The sequence below is a fragment of the Macrobrachium nipponense genome, chromosome 21, assembly GCF_015104395.2.
Source record: "Macrobrachium nipponense isolate FS-2020 chromosome 21, ASM1510439v2, whole genome shotgun sequence".
Taxonomy (NCBI): Eukaryota; Metazoa; Arthropoda; class Malacostraca; order Decapoda; family Palaemonidae; genus Macrobrachium; species Macrobrachium nipponense.
In genome coordinates, this window is record NC_087212.1 from 19,228,252 (window position 1) to 19,247,606 (window position 19,355).

Below are 19,355 nucleotides of genomic sequence, written 5' to 3' on the forward strand. Positions count from 1 at the left end.
GCAGCTGCCCATGGATCCGGCGGCCGAGAAGAACACCTGGAGCTTCCTGATGTGCCGGATGGCGAACAGATCCTCGACTGGTCGCGCCCCCACAGGTCGAAGAGCCTTTCCGCCACGTCCTGGTGTAGAGACCATTCGGTCCTTATCACCTGATCCCGACGGCTGAGCGTGTCTGCTACTACATTCCTTCCCTGGAATGTAGCGTGCCGACAGCTCTATTGAGTGTGCCTCGGCCCACTCGTGCACCTGCCGAGTCAACTGATACAACGGGAGAGACACTAGGCCCCCCCTGTTTGTTGACGTAAGCCACCACCGTGGTGTTGTCGTACATCAACACCACTGAGTGTCCCATCAAGCGGTCCTGGAACTCTTGGAGAGCGAGGAACGCTGCCTTTAGTTCCAGTACATTGATGTGAAGGTGCTTGTCGTTCTCGTACCACACTCCTGAAGTCCGCAACTCTTCCAGGTGGTTGCACCCCATCCCTCGGTCGATGCGTCTGAGAGCAGCTGCATGTCCGGGGGGAGAGTACCCGGAGGCACTCTCTTAAGGGGTTCCTGTCGTCCAGTCACCTGGCTAGGTCCTGCCTCACCTCCTGTGTCAGTGACCATGGAAGGCTCGGGGGATCCGTCGCCTGTGACCAACTCTCCTTTGGTCTCCCTGAAGAGACCGCAGGTGAAGACGCCCGTTAGGGACTGGTTCCGGAGTGACGACAGGTGTCCGATCACGACTTGCCATTGCTGAGCTACCTGTTCCTGCCGAGACAGGAACTGGTTGGCTGCCTCCCTGAATCTGCTACCGTGTCGATCAGCATACCCAGGTACTTCATCCTCTGCTTGTGCTCGAGATCGGACTTTTCGAAGTTCAGAACGATCCCCAGATCGCGACAGAACTCGAGCAGTCGATCCCTGTCCTGTAGCAACTGCGAGCGGGAGCTCGCCAGGACTAACCAATCGTCGAGATACCTCATCAGACGTATCCCGTGCGAATGGGCCCAAGCAGACACCAGAGTGAAACACTCGCGGAACACCTGTGGGGCGGTTGAGAGACCGAAGCAACGTGGCCTGAACTGGTACACCGTCCCGTCGAGGATTGAAGCGGAGGTACTTTCTGGAGGACTGATGGATGGGTATTTGTAGATCCGCATCCTTCAAGTCCACTGCAAGCATGAAATCGTTCTCCCTGATAGAGTCGAGCACTGAGCGTGCCGTCTCCATCGTGAACCGGGTCTGGCGAACCAACCGGTTCGGGGAAGAGAGATCTATCACTGGGCGCCAGCCTATTGTAGACTTTTCCACCAGGAAGAGTCGGCTGTAAAGCCCGGTGATTGATCCGTACCGATTTCTACAGCTCTCTTGCTCAGCATGGTCTTGATCTCCTGTCTCCATGCTACGTCCTTCGATGCCCCTGGAACGTACGCCTGCTGTTGGACCGGGTCCCAATGGCTGGCAGGATCCCTCCTCAAGGGGACCGGGGCTCTTACGTCAGGTAGGACCGAAGGTCCCCCCTCCCCCCGGTAGCGCAGCCCCTAACGTGGGATCTTACAGAGAAATCTCTGTAGGATCCCTCCCCTTTCCCTCGTAGCCGTAAGGAGAGAGGGAATGGGGGAGGAATTGGATACTCGCTCGCCTTCCCAGTGGAACTAGCAGTTGGAGAAGAGCAGGAGCAGCCATCGCCTTGCGGCGATGGCCTCTCAGAGTCTGGGAAAACGTATCGTCAGGAGAAAAACGTTTTCCCGAGGAAGGGTTACGAACTCTACTGTAGGTAAGGGTCTGCCGCCACTGTGAACGTCGTCTGGGTGGGGCTGATCGACACCTGACAGGAGCGAGCCGATACCGCTCCGACTCATTCAGTCCCTCGTCGAGGTCGAAACCTCAGGAGGACCGAAGGGATATATAAATACGATGTCCGAAGACACGTAGAAACGCCTCTGTCGCAGTAGAGGAGGTGAAGGAGCTTGTTCGACCGTCCAGAACCGAGAGAGCCTCCTTGTCCGGAGACGAGAGACTACCTGGCTCCACCCAGTCGGCAAGCTCCGATCGCGGCAGACCCACCGTCGATTTGGATTCCCTCTCGGGCCCCAAAACGACTCGAGCCGAGACGTGGCTCTGCTGGTGGGAGCGGCGATCCTTCCCGAGGTCATTGTGCTGACGAATCAGCGCCGTAACCTCGGCAAAGTTCCTCTGGATCTCGGAAGTCACAGCATCTTGCAGAGTGGGACCGTTAAGCCCTTCGAACAAGAGCATATTCCGAGAACCCTCCTCCTAAGAAGGGGGAACAGCGACAGCCCTCTCGGTCTTCCCCATCCACTGCGCATACGTCCTGGCCGGTCCAAGAACCGTGCCTGGCACGTAGGGCGTCGTGGTGGGATCATGAGGGGCGCACCCCTCACGATCACTCCTCAATACCTCGCTCCTCCCCGGTGTAACCCGAGGAGGTTGAAGGTACGGGAAGAGGCAGACCTGACGCTCCCTCGTCGCTCGCTGGCACGACCAGCAGGCTTGGAGGGCTGCAGCGATCGTCAACCCGCGGTGACGATCGAGCTGCAGGCCTGGTCGACCGTCTCGCTGTGGAGAACGGCTGGACTGAGCACAGCGGCACTGATCTCGAGTGTCAGAAGAGCTGGTGCTGGTTTGCCGTACCCGATCGCTCTCTGTTAGAGCGACGGTCAGGCGACCTGCAGGCTCCACTGCGTCGCAGTGAGACCGGTGCTTGTCCTCACGGCACGTCACGTCGCTGGTTCCAGCCGTGGCTGGCACCGGCGAACGGGAGGACCTCTTCCCAGCCTCAGCCCGTGCGGTCGTGGACCGTCACGTCCCCGGGTAGCCAGCTGTTTCACCGCGAGAGTGAGAGCTGGTTCTCGGTGAGAGTCGCCATGAGCGGCTGTCACCAGTCTTCCGCCCCGTGCCGTGAACCTGACGCTGAGCGGACTCAGAGGTCTGGTTCCTGGCTGCACGGTCGCTGGTATTGGCGACCGTACACTCGGTACCGTCCCGGCGAAACGGGACGGCGAGACGGAACCCATGATGCAGTGGCAGAACCACTGACCACCAGGCGAGGAACAAGTACCGGTGTTAGCCAGGTACCCCTCTGGTCCCCGTAGTCTTCTTCCTTGGGGAAGAAGAGACGGGCCCCGCTCCCGAAGGAGCAGGAGGACCAGCGGAAGGAACCCTCCCGTCCCACCTGAGGTGAGACGGGTCCCGAGAAGCTCCCACGAGGAAGCTTCTTAGGAGGGAGGAGGCGACCTTCTTGTTCCTTCCTCGGCTGTAAAGCCTTCTTAGAAGGTCGTAAGGGGAAGAGGCGGGCGGCCCTCACGACGATGAAGAGATGAAGACGACGACCACGACACCTTCCTCCTCTTCTTCGTCAGCTTCCTCAGGACAGACGTAAGATCTGCTATCCAGGGCGGAGCCGGGGCTGCTGTAGCCGAAGCTACAGGGCCCGGACGCACCTGTACAGACAGACCAAAGTCTGGGGTAGTACCACCACGAACAGGGACGAACATCAGCAGGTATGGGATCTCAGGAACAGCAGTCACGGCCAGCACATCATCGGTAGGGACAGCCAGCATAGCAACGGCAGGAACAGCCAGCGCAGCAACGGCAGGCAGAATCGGCAGGTACGGCAGGCAGCACCGGAAACACAGGAAGTGGAGCAGCAGCCAGCAACATCCTGGTACCGGCGGCAGGTCCAGGGGCGAGTTCTAGGGCAGCGGAAGTGTGGTCGCTGCAGCGCGGCAACCACGAGCGGCGGCGGCACGCCCCCTCTCGGTACGGCGAACGGCACTCACAGCGGCTGTAGGCAAGACTGTTACCACGTGAGGCGAGTACACAGGTGAGGAGGGACGTCGTCACCTGGTTGCGTGGTCACCACTCCATGGGTGACCGCAGTAGGCCCATACATAGAACCGCAGCCCCTGGACACCAGCACGCTCTGCAATTGGAAGGACGCCCATACCTCACCAAGGTCCACTCTCGTGGCAGTAGCACCTGCGGAAATAATAGTAGTAGCGATTAATGGGGGGGGAAACCCCTCGTGCGGGGGTTTGATCCCTCCCGAACGAGTGGAAGACCCCTAATACAATTGTACATCGGGCACCGAGCGCCCTCCCCCGCGCTCGACGGATCGGGCGAGGAGAAGAACGCCGATAACCTCCCCCCCCCCCTAAGGGGAAGAGCCATCTGTGGGAACTGAGCGGGGGGGGTCTCGTTCCCCACCCCACCCCCGCACAGTAACCCATGTACCCAACAACAAAATAAGAGCCCTAGCTATCGTGCCATCGGCACGAATACAAGGCATAAGGATCAATTCCCTGACTGAGCGGAACTTGAACCAAATAATATTGATGCAATCAATAATAAGGAACAAAATGAAAATTCACTTCACAAATAATAAGGGCTCGGATCGAGCGCATTCGCGCCCTCGGCACCGAGCGCAAGGGTGAAAGGTTTCATTCCTTACCTTTATGGATCAAGGTTTCTGGAAACCTTGATCCATAATGAATTGATGCAATCAAGAAATATATGAAAATGAAAAGACTACTGCGCTTGCGATTCACTTCATTAAATAAAAAGGGGAAGGATCAATTCCCGTGAATAGCGGAACATTGATCCCAGTCAACAATGCAATCTCAATAAAAAATGAAAATGAAAAAGAACTGCACTTGCGATTTCACTTCATTCAAAAATACAAAGGGGGAAGGATCAATCTCCGGGTAAGCTCGGAAACTGATCCAAATTGAGTATTGCTACAATAAAAATAATATATGAAAATGAAAAAGAATACTGTACTTGCGATTCCACTTTCATACTGAATAAGTTTCCGTGTCGAGCGCATTCGCTCGGCAACGGGCATACAGGTCAAAAAAATATAAATGAAAAGAGCACTTACTTACGATTTTCATCTACACATTTCCAACCCAATATACGCTCGGAGCGAGCGCTCCCGCCCTCGGCACCGAGCATCGAGGATCATTCTGGGAAAATGAATTCCCGCAATTACGCCCTTCAGTCCCGGCACTCGGGTAATCGGAGGGCGTTGTGAACCAAGATCCTTTAATTCACAATTGAATTCAATGAAATGATTGTACTTACAATTCAGTTTCACTAGATACATAGAAAAAGAAAAAACACAATCATGCGAAAGCAAACGACGATGAAGCGGGCAGAGAGAGCGATGATACACGTCCACACGCCAGCAGGCCGAAAGCAAAAGTGATTTGTTTACCTCCCAGTCGCGCGCGCGCGCCTGTCGGACAAGCAGTTAACTACCGAACCCCTTGTTCGAAAGCTTACGACCTATCCAGCTGCCGCTAGTACCTTCCTATTGTAAAAGGACCGAAGGTTGTATGCCGTGTCGGAACAAAATGAAGTTCAGTTCAAACCATGACCCCGGGAATAAAAAGTTTCATACTTTCACTAATATAGGCAACAAAATGTTGTTTTATTGTGCTGATTACAACTGCAATCTTGAGTAAGGTCAATAAACATTACATATATATACACTAACATTGTTCAAATGAGTGCTGGGAAGGCTGGGAAAGATGGTGGCTTGGTTGTGGTTACGAACGGCACATCACGCGGGTGCCACCATGCGATGACAATGGCTCCACTGTGGTCACCGCAGTGGACCCATTGTCATCACGTGGCTCAGCCTTATTTACTCGATATTTAATTGGTGAAACAAGAATACAATTACATCTTTAAGCATACCATTCAAAAGATTGAAGTTTCATCAACATAATGTGATATTTGAAAGCACCATATGAACTAAAATAAGCACGTGAGGCCTTTGTAAAATGACAATTTGTCGAAAATTGCATTTTTCCTAACTATACAAACCTGAGGTCCTTTAACAATAGGAGTAGCTAGCGGCAGCTGGAACGGTCGTAAGCTTCGAACAAGGGAGAACGGTAGTTAACTGCTTGTCCGATCGTCGCGCGCGCGCGACTGGGAGGTAAACAAATCACTTTTGCTTTTGGCCCATGCAAAATACGCAGAGTGAGGGGTGGCATGAGGAGGGACTTTATGTTAAAGGACCTCAGGTTTGTATAGTTAGGAAAAATGCAATTTTCGACAAATTGTCATTTGTCCGATACGTAATACAAACCTCGGTCCTTTAACAATAGGAAGACTCACTTCTTGGTGGGAGGAATCTGAGTCTTTTTGATGAACAGACTGGTGTTCGTCCATCCCTGGAATGCCTCCCTGGTCGTAAGAGCGAGGGAGGGATCCAAGCCTCTGTCCGATTGATCGGGGTGTGCACCGCAGGATCAATGGTCAGACCTCTGGGCCGAGTACTAAGAGAGAGGCAAGCGTATCTCTTCGTACCAGCAATCAAGAACTTGTTCCTGTTTGCAAGAGGCAACATAAAGTATGGGTTGTCTCAAGCTGGCATCCACTTCCTCCCCCTTGTTGGAGGAAGTGGTGGATATACGCTCCTATCCCTAGTGAAAGGGATAGGATGGGGCTCTGTTGAGTAGCTCACCTGCATCTTGTCCTTATCAGCAGGGTGACGACCGTGTCCCTCTAACCACAGTAGAGGGGAGAAAAAAGATGGAAGAGGAGCCAGTCACACTCTCATTCACCATCCATTCTTATACGGTCACACCAGGACTCGATGCTGTTCAGCCTGCGAGGGTTCTGGGTTCGCTACACAACGTGTTGAGCAGCCACCACGGGTCCCAAGGAAAAAGATCCAAGGACCTGTGGGCAATATCCCGAAGGTAGAAGGAAGGGCATGTGGTCTGGTTGGACCAGACCCCTGCCTTCAGTACCTGCGCCAAGGAGAAGTTCTTGTGGACAAGGCAGCATTTCCTTCGCATCGAAGGCGGTGAAGTCCATTAGGGAGGGGATTGTGAACGACTCGAACCAATCGTCAGGGACCGAAGGGTTTGAGTCTTCGCTACGAAGTTCGGTACGAAATCGAGCGTCACGGATCCCCATCCCCTGGGTGCCTGACTTCGCAGGAGAAGTCATGCAGTTCCTCAGAGGAAAAGAAGGAAATAGTCGCATGACCTATCCCTCTTCTCTACTTCGGTGATGTCCAGTACCCATACTGGTCTGTCCGTTAGCAACGAAGTCTCTCGCATCCTCCTATCCCATGCAGCGAAGTTCTCGGTAGTGGATAGGACACCGACACTCCATGGTGGGTGTCAATGGTATGGGTACTGTGACAAGCTATTAAAACGAAGTCATGGTTGCTGTGTAACAACCGAACTAAGTCAACAGCGTAATTCGTAACTGACTCGGGCGCTCTGACAGCTGCCGACTGACTGCGTTCGGTAGGAGGCAAGTTGTCAAAGCATCCGAGTAAGTCACGTGACCTTCGCCTTTAAAGGGTTATGCCGAGAGACCAAACAAATGATGTATTTGTTTGTCACCAATGCCGGACAGCGAGGTTTGATGATTCTCTTAAGGCATGTACCCAACAGGCGAAAGTCAATTACCTTCTAGAGACCGAGGTCCCTGAAGGTAAAACATCTCATGTTTGTTGAATCTCCGCTAAGGAGAAACAACAGTATGTACCATTGAAGACGAAGGTAGATATTGAATGCAACCTACGTCTTCACATATGAATCGAGAGAAGGATCTCAAGATTCATAACCTGTGCTTACAAATGACTGAAAACGCTAACCGCTATTTCATTGCTGTCCGGTGAGAAGTCGTAGTTGCAATGAAAGCGGGGCGTTCTTCGGTAATGAAAACACAGGTGAAAGCCGCCTGAAGAACTGCTTCTCATGGGCTGAACATTTGGAGGTAGAGCTGTCAGGTCGGAGAGTAGGCGATGTCTTCTGACACCTCTCGTAATTCGGGTTGAACAATGAACAATTGTACACCTACGAATACGAGATATTTTGAAGACAAACTCAGATGTCTGCAAAATCATTCGCATTATCGCAGTGCGATGCAGCGGGAGACTTGTACAGACTTCTGTTACCGTGCGGTAAACAGAAAGATGAAAGAGTCCAAGAGATATCTCTGTGAAAATTCTCGCAATGTCGAAGGCGATGGAATCTAGCGTCACCGCAGTAGATGGTCCTTCATTATTGCGAGAATCCCCGTTAATCAGAGACCTAAGTCCATGATTGTTAGGCAGAGATACGGTTCGGTAGTCAATCAAGCAGGGGAGAGAGAGACATACATGACCGTGAATCTCGGAGGCCCAGCTGATACTGAGCTGCTACCAGGCAGTTCAATACGCAGTGGTTGAGCCTGCTGACTCGTCATCCTGAGTTGCCAGGTAATCCATTATTCCACGAAGGAATGCGTTCGGCTAGAACTACCGAGCATAAAAGATATGCTCGGGCAATTATATTTAGGCGAAACGAATTCGGTAAATATAAAAGTTGAAATGGTGTTGTCGTGACAAAACCATAAGTATATAAAATTGAAACTGAAAACTCCTGGGAGGTTGCAGGCAACCCCGAGTTGCAGTTCAATTAGAATACTTCTGTCTAAGTCGCAATCCGTAGAATAACTAGGATATGCGCCTACCCCTCGGACAATTCAACGCTTAGCAGAATCATGTCGCGAGGTTAATATACGTAGTATATTTGTAGGATTCTGAACAACGATCTCCATCCTAAATTCTTTCCTTCAAGAAAACAAAATAAGGATTGGAGATCGACCATCTTCGTTCTCTATCAAAGAGAGTGAAGGAGAAGTCTTCCTCGAAGGAAAGCTTCAATGGTGAACAGAATACTAAGACGATAGTTCAAGCCAAACTGGATATTCCCGTCCGATCTCCTCTATTCCAGGTTGGTCGCCTACGTGAGATAAGTTTCTTCAGCAGCAGTCTTCTTCATAATGCTAGAATTCCAGGAATTCGAGCATAGGCGAGGTTCCCGATTATCGTGTAACATATCGGGGATTCTCGTCTCGCTCACTTTGGACCGTGGTCTCGCGTAAGTGTTGAGATCGTAAAAAACTCGAACACTCTGAATGCGCTAGAAATTCCGTAGAATTCTAAGCAGTCTGCGAAACCCCCACCGAATTCGTCAAACGATATCGGCTGGTGGTCCTCTATTCCCGTAGAAATCGAGAATAGAGCAGGATTCCTCCTCAACGACCGGGGCTTACGTCAGGTAGGACCGAAGGTCCCCCGGTAGCGCAGTCCCGAACGTGGGATCCTACAAAGAAATCTCTGTAGGATCCTTCCCCTTTCCCTCGTAGCCGTAAGGAGAGAGGGAATGGGGAAGGAATTGGATACTCGCTCGCCTTCCCAGTGGAACTAGCAGTTGGAGAAGAGTAGGAGCAGCCATCGCCTTGCGGCGATGGCCTCTCAGAGTCTGGGAAAACGTATCGTCAGGAGGAAAAACGTTTTCCCGCGGAGAGTTACGAACTCTCACTGTAGGTAAGGGTCTGCCGCCACTGTGAACGTCGTCTGGGTGGGTGGGGCTGATCGACACCTGACAGGAGAGAGCCGAACCGTCCTCCGACTCATTCCAGTCCTCGTCGAGGTCGAAACCTCTCAGGAGGACCAAAGGAGTATTTAAATACGGTGTCCGAAGACACGTAGAAAACGCCGCTGTCGCAGTAGAGGAGGTGGAAGTAGCTTGATCGACGGCCAGAACTGAGAGAGCCTTCTTGTCCGGAGACGAGAGACACTGGTTCGAGACAGAATCGGCAAGCTCCGATCGCGGCAGACCCACCGTCGGTTTGGGTTCCCTCTCGGGCCCCAAAACGACTCGAGTAGAGACGTGGGCTCTGCTGGTGGGAGCGGCAATCCTTCCGCAGGGTCATTATGCTGACGAATCAGCTTAATGACTTCTGCAAATTGCTCTGTATCTCGGGAGTAACCGCGTCTTGCGGAGTAGGGACCGTCCAGTCCCTCCAACAAGAATAGATCCCTAGATACTCCTCCTTCAGAAGGAGGAAGAGCGGCAGACCCCATGCGGTCGCCTCCAGCTAATTGCGCGTATATCCTGGTCGGTCCTAGAACCGTGCCTGGTCCATACGGCGTCATAGCGGGGTCGCGAGCGGCGCACCTCTCGCGATCACTCATAGGTACCTCGCTCCTCCCGGCGTAGCCCGAGGAGGTTGAAGGTACAGGAGAGGCAGACCTGACGCTCCCCCCTAGCTCGCTGGCAGGACCAGCGTGCTTGGAGGGCTGCTGCTGATCGTCAACCCGCGGTGGCGATCGAGCAGCATGCCTAGCCTTGCCGCTCGCCTGAGGCGAGAGGCTTGGCTGAATAACGTCGACGCTGATCTCTAGCGTCAGGCGAGCTGTTGCTGGTTACCGTCTCCGCCCGGTCCCGATGGGAGCGGCTTCAGGTGACCTGCTAGGCTCGCTGTCACGGTGAGACCGGCGAGCGTCCTCTCGGCGCGTCGAGCCGCTGGTACCAGCCGTGGCTGGTACCGACGGCCGCGGGGACCCCTTCCTCGCCTCAACCGTTATGGGAGAGGCAGACCTGACGCTCCCCCCTCGCTCGCTGGCAGGACCAGCGTGCGTGGAGGGCTGCTGCTGATCGTCAACCTGCGGTGACGGTCGAGCAGCAGGCCTAGCCTTACCGCTCGCCTGGGGCGATTGGCTCGGCTGAGACGTCGAGACCGATCTCTAGCGTCAGGCGAGCTGCCGCTGGTCACCGCCTCCGCCCGGTCCCATCGGGAGCGGCGGACGGGTGACCTGCTAGGCTCTGTATCGCGTCGAGACCGGCCAGCGTCCTCTCGGCGCGTCAAGTCGCTGGTACCAGCCGTGGCTGGTACCGGCGGCCGCGGGGACTCCTTCCTCGCCTCAACCCGTGGCTGATCAGCGACCGTCACGTTAGCCCGAGCAGCCAGTTGATCGCTGCGAGAGCGTCCACTGGCCCCTGGCGAGAGTTGTGTGCACGGACTCTCGCCAGTCTTCTGCTCCGCGCCGCTGTCTTGACGGCGAGCGAGCTCTGGGTCGTCAAAACTTTGGCTGGACGGTCTTCTTGGAAGAGCGTCCACTCGGTGCTTCTCGCGAACAGAAAGCGGCCGAGACGGAACCTGGTTTAGCGGCAGACCCGCTAGCACCAGGTGAGGACGCACCAGCCGAGGCTGGTGCCCTCTGGTCCCCGTCGACTTCTTCTTGCAGAAGAAGCGACGGGCCCCGTTCCCGAAGGAACAGGAGGACCAGCAGAAGAGCTCCCCAGCTCGCCTGAGCGAGCCGGGCCCTTAGAAGATCCCGAAGGAGTCTTCTTAGGGGGGAAGGAGGCAACCTTCTTCTTCTTCGGCTGTTTGGCCTTAGAAGTCGAAGGGGAAGGAGAGGCAGCGGACGACGAAGAAGACGACGAAGACGACGACGACACCTTCTTCCTCTTCTTCTTCTTCTTCGCCAGGCTCCGCAGGACAGGCGTCAGGTCTTCCATCCAGGAGGGAGCCGGGGCAGTTGCCGAAGCAACAGGGCCCGACTGCACTGTCCGGAAAGACCTGAGACTGTGACAGCATCACCAACAGCAGGAACAACAGGAACAGGTCCAGGAACAGCAGGAAACATCTGAAAGTGAATGAGCAGCAGGCACCTGATCTGAAAGGGAATGAGCGGGCTGGGACAGCAACAGGTACGGCAGGCACGGCAGGTACCACAGGAGAGACAGGCGTCCTGTCGGCCGCTACCGTCATCCTCGGCACTGGCGGCAGGGTCCAGGGGGGTACTCTTTGGGCAGCGGCAGTCCGGGGTCGGCAATACAAAGAAACCCAGGTGGCGGTGGTACCGTCCTGATTGGCACGGCAGGAATTGGTTCTGGATTGCAGCCGTGGGTGTTACCGACATGACATGTGGTGTGTACACCAGGTGCGGTGACATCTCATATGCTGGTGTCGAGATTGTGGTTGTTGTAGTGGTTACCGTATCATGAGTGACCACTGCCGACCCCGCCAACCGCTGAATCTCACCCCTGCAGTCCCAGCGACTCCCACACCTGTTCCAGGTCGTCCTCGCTGATGGCAAACCTGCGGAAGCAACAGTCGGGTTAGTTAGAGGGGCTTCCTCGCGCCTGGGGGGAGAGAACCCCACCCAGAGCGGACGGAAGACCCCGAGTACAACTGGACGTCCGTTACCAAAGGAGTCACTGGACTTTCCGATGACTTCTTGTGTCCTCGTACAGCACCCACTGCGCCTCTGACGAATGCATACACGTTACACAGGGCTCGTTGCGGGAGCACTCTCGCCCCCGACAACGAGTACAAACCTCGTGAGGATCTACATCTACATCCAAGGTCGTCTCCCACGGATGTAGCACCTGCGGTAACATAGATAGATTAGTAAGAGGGGTTCCCTCACGCACGGGGGGGGGGGAAGACATGCCCCACCCCGAACGCAAGGAAGACCCCAAATACAAAATACAATGAAGAAGCTGAGCGGGGGGCAGGAAGGAAGACGAAGAATCGGCTACCAAGGGAGTCGCGGGAGCTTTCCGACGACTTCCTGGCAGACCTTCGCTTCCCCCACCCCCGCACAGCAGTGCAAAGTAATATGAAAATGAAACAGAATACTGCCCTTGCGATTCACTTCATAGAACTTAAAGGAGAAAAGATCAATTCCCGGGTAAGAACGGAAACTTGATCCATAATATGATGCTATCATAAAATATATATGAAAATGAAACAGAATACTGCACTTGCGATTTCATTTCACATAAAAATCGTAAGGATCAATTCCCGGGTAAGAACGAAAATTGATCCAATTAAATTCATGCAATCAATAAATGAAATGAAAAGAATATTGCAATGCGAATCCACTTTCATTGCATTCTATTATACAAACTTAAAAGTTCGTGCCGAGCGCAATCACACTCTCGGTAACGAACGCACAGGGCAAAAATATAATGAAAAAAGTACTTACATTTTCAATTACACCTCGCCCAATCATGACTCGGCGCGAGCGCGCCCGTCCTCGGCACCGAGACATAATTCAAGGGTTCATAATTAAGTAATGAAAATGAAAACAGTGTACTTACAGTTTCATTTTCAAGTCAAACAAACCATTAGTAGAAAACACAATATAAACAAAGCATACGACGATGAAGCGGGCAGAGAGCGATGACGAACACGTCCTTCACACCCGCGGCCGAAAGCAAAAGTGATTTGTTTACCTCCCAGTCGCGCGGCGCGCGACGATCGGACAAGCAGTTAACTACCGTTCTCCCCTTGTTCGAAGCTTACGACCGTTCCAGCTGCCGCTAGCTACTTCCTATTGTTAAAGGACCGATGGTTTGTATTACGTATCGGAACAAATATGTTTTCAAGGTAGTTTTGAAATCCAATATGGTGGCACCCGCGTGATGTGCCGTTCGTAACCACAACCAAGCCACCATCTTTCCCAGCCTTCCCAGCACTCATTTGAACAATGTTAGTGTATATATGTAATGTTTATTGACCTTACTCAGGATTGCAGTTGTAATCAGCACAGTAAAACAACATTTTGTTGCCTATATTAGTGAAAGTATGAAACTTTTTATTCCAGGGGTCATAGTTTAAACTGAAATTCATTTTTACCTTGTAATCGGTGGCTTTACGCTCACTGCTATCACAACTGAAACTCCACATTGCTTATTTGATTGTAATTATACACATTTTGGTCTTAATTCACTCCAAATTGCACTTGAACTACGTTGCAGTTTCTGGTTCCTAAGCGCTCACTCCACAAACACAGTTACGGGCAGCACACGAGTACAGTTTATGAGGTGCAAAGCTTAATTGTTTACTTTACTCATTATTTAGTTCAACTTTACTTTGTTATTTCAAATGTTTATTTAATTTGTGTCTATTATCCCTTTTTGAAACCAAATTAACCCCAAAAAATTACTTATATTTCTGAAGTACATACGAGCAGACGACGGCAAATGACTCATCGTCGCCAATCTGGTGGAGCTTCACACATATGCCAATGCATTTATAAACGGTTTCCATGAATTCTAGTTATAGTAATGCAGCAATGATAAATATTCCGAGTTGTAAGTAAAAATTTCGAAAGCGTTATGGAGGTAGTGTGCACTGCATACGACCACTTTTCATTACCCTCTGTTTAATCTTCAAATAGGGGGAAACATCACAACAGGCCAACCCTCATCACGGTAGACGGGTCTTATTCACTCGATATTTAATTGGTGAAACATGAATACAATTGCAACTCTAAGCATACCATTTAAAAGACTGAAGTTTCGTCAACATATTGTGATATATGAAAGCCCCATACGAACTAAATAAGCAGTGTGAGCTCTTCGTAAAATATGTTTTCAAGGCAGTTTTGAAATCCAATATGGCGGCTACGATTTTCATGGACGGTTCTCATCAGTGACGGCCACCATCTTTCCCCAGCCTTCCCAGCACTCATTTGAACAATGTTAGCGTATGTATGTAACGTTTATTGATCTTACTCAAGATTGCAGTTGTAATCAGCACAATAAAACAACATTTTGTTGCCTATATTAGTGAAAGTATGAAACTTGTTATTCCCGGGGTTATGGTTGGAACTGAATTCATTCTTACCTTGTAATCGGCGGTTTTTATCCTTACTGCCATCACAACTGAAACTCCACAGTGCTTATTTGATTGTTATTATACACATTTTGGTCTCAGTTCACTCCACATTGCACTTTAAACCCGTTGCTGTTCCTGGTTTCTAAGCGCGCGCGCCATAAACACAATTACAAACAGCAGACGACGACAGACGACGACAGACGACGAAACTGCAGTTTTATTCCCTAAACTGTTTACTTTACTCGTTATTTAGTTTAAATTTACATTGTTATTTAAAAATTTTGATTTAATTCATGTATATATCCCTTTTTTGCAACCAAATTACCCCGAAAAATTACAGATATTTCTAACGTAGATAAAATCAAATGTTTCTAACGTTTTCGTACATCTGGCTGCCGAAAACCATAGAGGAACGAATACGGAAAAGTGCATAGAGGAACGACTACGTTTTTTTTTTTTTTTGCTTTTTGTTTTTGCTAGCACTTTTCATTGATTTCAGTCTTTATTAGTATTTTGAATTTCTTAAATAATCGTTATGCCAGAAATAAATGTAACCTTTAATGTTTGCATGCTTTAATGTTTGCATGCTAAGAATGGCAAAATCATCGTTGCCACATTAGTGGAGGCTTCACACATACGCCGTTCCATTATTATAAACTGTTTCCATGAATTCTAGTTGTCATAGTAATGCAATAATGATAAAATTGCTTTTTTAATATTTATGTATATATACTTCCAATACATAGCCTAATTTCACCAATTTCAACGTTTTGTTTATGGTCTTATACCAGTTTGGAGGGTCAATGTTCGTTACTAAAGAATCTGTAACCTCCTTAAGTCGTTCAGTTGACATAGTAAACCTGAGCCATATTTCACTCGCTGAAATGACCATATCCGGGTGAGGGGCAAGTGGGCCCATCCCTTTGCCCTACGTGATGTACCCATGTTCGTTATTACTAACTAATATAATATTTATTACCTGCAATATAAACTGTTGTGCATGAAAATTTTTTTAATATTTTTAAAACTAAAATTAGAGCATACATAAACCACACAAATTGTCATAAAAATGAAACATAAATCAAGTGGCTATTATTGTTTAAACATGTCTTCGTGATGAAAATTAGCGCACGCACGGATTCCTTCCCAACCTCTCTCCAAAATATTTACCCAACACAAAACCAGCATTCACAAAGGGTCCCCCAACCATGTAGGGTATATAGGAGGTTAATAATTAACAATAAACAACACAACCTCATTCATCAGCAACACTATACGCTATGAGGAGACATGTCTGCCAAATTTTCAAAACAACTTTACACTTGTGTGACAGACCTTTGAATGGTTTTCGAGACAAACCCTGAGGCTATAATTATTGCATTATAGGGATTTTCATTTCCAGGTATTTTAATGTCCCTTCCTATTCCGTCCTCTCTCTCTCTCTCTCTCTCTCTCCTCTCTCTCCTCTCTCTCTCTCTCGTCTCTCTCTCTCTCTTCCTCTTCTCTCTCTCTCTCATTTTTTAAATTTTACATACCTATGTCCTGCTTAACTATTTTTGCGAGCACTAGTAGATGCACCTACATTCATCATTACGACTGAATTAAAAACTTGAAGTATTTAATTAATGCTATACAAGTATGAAATATATTTTCTTGTTCATTTTTCGAATTACGATAAAAGAAACAGAGAGAGAGAGAGAGAGAGAGAGAGAGAGGAGAGAGAGAGAGAGAGAGAGAGAGAGAGAGAGAGAGAGAGAGAGAGAGTTGAGTGGATCAGTGTATAAATATATCGGTCAATGGGCAGGTAACAACCGAGTGAATCGTTAGATATATCCACCAATGTAAATACTATTATTAGATAGATAGATGGAAAATCATAGAAAATAAGTTTAAACTGCAACAACTTTCAGAGAGAGAGAAGGGAAGGTGAAGGAAGGAAGAAGGACAGGGGTGGCGGTGGAGGTGGGGGGAGAGGGTAGGTGGAGCTGTTTACTGGTGTGTTCCTATCCATTTCTGGATAATGGAGTTTTGGTCTATTAGTACAAGGACAAGTGTAGTTATTCTTTACGATTAGTGATTCACGATACCCTTATAAATTACGGCACTGGGGGTAATGCACTAAAGAAAAATCTCGTTCTGTTACGAGTGTTCGTTACAGAAATAGGTATTGCCCAAAAAACGTGCTTGCACTGTCTCTGAAACCCATAGTAGACATGCTGCTTAGTTGTCAATCAAGTTTTTTATAACCAAGTATTTTTTACAAGCTAGCTATTGAATAAATTTTTTCTCAGTCAAAACATATGCCCCTCAATGCTAACTTTCTCTTTTAACGACTTTCTGGTCATTGCAAATTCGGCCCCATAATTTCTTATGGTGCGAAAACAGACAGAGGCCCATGGGACCGAAAACGATTGCGTCACACTACGGCGATAATCCAGCAGTAAAACATCTTCATATATCCAAAAAGTAAATAATAAAGATATATAAGCGCATTACGATTAATAACAATTACATGTATAGCTGATAACAATCTGCATGAATAACTGGTAAACTGTTCTGCAATGACAGTTGAGTATAGCAATTATTTACAATAGGTACGAAAGTCAAGATGTCGGACGTCATAATACAGAACTTGAAAGAACGTTCTAATCAGAAAAATAATTACTTAAATTTGAGTCAGAGTCGAGTTACTTTTTCAATAACGAATATTTTCAAATTAATCATCATAAATATGTAAAATATTGATGTTTTACTACTTATTTAAAAATTAGCCAAGAGCACGCTTCTCGTCATCTTTCCTACCCAACAGCTGTTACGCCTGGCTTGTTGTTGATGAGAAATCGTGTTTCGATTGTTGTGATAAAAGTGCTCCAGCGTCTGTGGGTACAAGTGGTGTGCGGATTTATCACAGGAAATGGTTAGTTTATTGACACAAGCTACTCCGTAAACATCGAGATGGCGTCAATCTTCTAAATACCTCGAGTTGTAAGTAAAAATGTTGAACGCGTTTTGGTGAGATTTGCACTACGTTTGAGACCGTTTTCAGTACCCTCTGTTTAAATCTTAAAATTTGGCCTTAATTTCTAACTTTGGAGAAAATACTTACTTCGAAAGGAGAGTAGAGGTCTTTAGCTCCGTTTCTCACCAACAACAAGTCGCGACTGATGCCCATCTCGGGTGTCAGGACGCGTTATAATGTACTTTTTCGGAGGGTGGCTTGCATTGATGGTAGGTGGCCTGCTTGGCCTGCTGTGATGTTCTACCCTATGGCCTTAATTTCTAACTTTTGATAAAATACTTACTTTGAAAGAAGAGTAAAGGTCTCAAGCTCCTCCTCTCGCCACCAACAACTCATGACTGATGACCATCTCCGGTGTCAGGGTGTGTTAAAAGTACTTTTTCGGAGGGTGGCCTTAAACGCGGTAGTCAGTGGCTTGGTTAGTCCAGTCAGTTGTTTACCCTATTGTTTCACTGTGCGCGCTAGCCTCAGGGTTAAGATCAACTGGGTACTTAGGTAGATACTAGGAGCTGTAATTGCGTAGGTACCGCTGATATGCAAACTACCCCAGGAGGAAAACTTTGCAGTTGCACTATGAAACAATTGTTAGGAGAGGGATGGAAGAAAGAGAATATGAAGGAAAGTACAGTAAAAGGAATGAAACTAGTTGCAACTAGGGGCTGAAGGGAAGTTGCAAAGAACCTACTAAGTGCCTAATGCATACATTGCTCTGAATGAGGTGCACTGACGGAACTAACCCCCTACAGAATACTGAAGGAAAGAGGGAAAACGGCTGTTACTATAATATTCATATAAATAAATTTCAAACCCCATTCAAAAGTTAAACCAAAATTTAAAAATCCAGTAGCAGCCTAGGTACTCCGTCGTAAGATTAAGTTACTACCTAGCTATTGGGCTATGTTAGGGCTAATACGCAACGCCTATGAGTAAGCTACCTATCGAAAACATGGCCTACCCCACCTCTATAAGTAACGTCACTCAAGTGACTGACCCTTGGCCTCTGCAGGCAGACCACAGGTTACATTATAAAGTGAGAAAATGACAAGGCTGACTTTGGGTACTCCTAGTATGCTTGGGTAGGTACCTAGGTAGTAGCTAACTTGGGATGGGAGGAAACATGAAGCTGAACGGGACATTCTATATGAGTGAGGGGTTTAAGGCTACATCTGCTCTTGATTCAGAACAATCTTTTCGCTTACTTTGGCTCAGCGCAGACCCAGTCACCTTCAGAAGGCTTATATTTCACTGACATCGTTGAATTACCCAAAACATCCAACTTTACTTCATCATCCTACACAGGACGAGGGACAGAAGCCGTCTATCGAACACAAATATGAATGTCCCTGGAAGTGAGGGAGCGCCCAAATTTAATAGTTTCCCATGAAAGAAAATGGGAAATCTTTATTTTTTGGGATTCTTTGAAAGAATGTCATTCATTTACTATACCCTATCGGCTCCTTCAGGCGATTTAAGTGTTGTCCACGACGTTGCCAAATGTAGTTCTCTCGAGTTTTTAAAGGCCTATCCTTCCCATTTACCCGTTTGTTAACGTCTCCTGGTTAACGTCTCCTGGGAGCATACTTCTGGGTGTTCCCTATTGCCTCGACATTTCTTCGAAAATATTCCATTCTTCCAGGTCTCTGTTTTTTTATATAGGTCTAATTAAATCTCATTTTGGACCTTTCTCGTGATTATCACAAGTTACTGGACTTCCGCACTTTTAATTTACTTGTTTTTGTATATATATATATATATATATATATATATATATATATATATATATATATATATATATATCTATATATATATATATATATATATATATTAATATATGCAAAAACAAGTAAATTAAAAGAGCAGAAGTCCAGTAGCTTGTGATAATCACGAGAAAGGT

General features: G+C 48.6%; 1 protein-coding gene across 8 annotated transcripts in view; it reads right to left on the reverse strand.

Moving 5' to 3' along the window:
• The window catches only part of LOC135197822 (zinc finger Ran-binding domain-containing protein 2-like), a 210,659-nt gene extending 191,844 nt beyond the window's left edge, over positions 1–18,815 (reverse strand). For 5 of the 8 annotated variants that reach the window (XR_010310667.1, XR_010310668.1, XM_064224964.1 and 2 more), the window contains exon 1: positions 18,661–18,815. Coding sequence is in view for 4 of the 8 variants with exons in the window: in XM_064224964.1 (XP_064081034.1) it covers positions 18,661–18,713 (53 nt within the window). In the remaining 4 variants the exon portion in view is untranslated. Of the gene's footprint in view, positions 1–17,744; positions 18,341–18,421; positions 18,520–18,660 lie in introns of those variants that run through there. The other 3 variants (XM_064224968.1, XM_064224966.1, XM_064224963.1) reach the window with 3 other exon arrangements.
• Between the last annotated feature and the right edge of the window lie 540 nt (positions 18,816–19,355).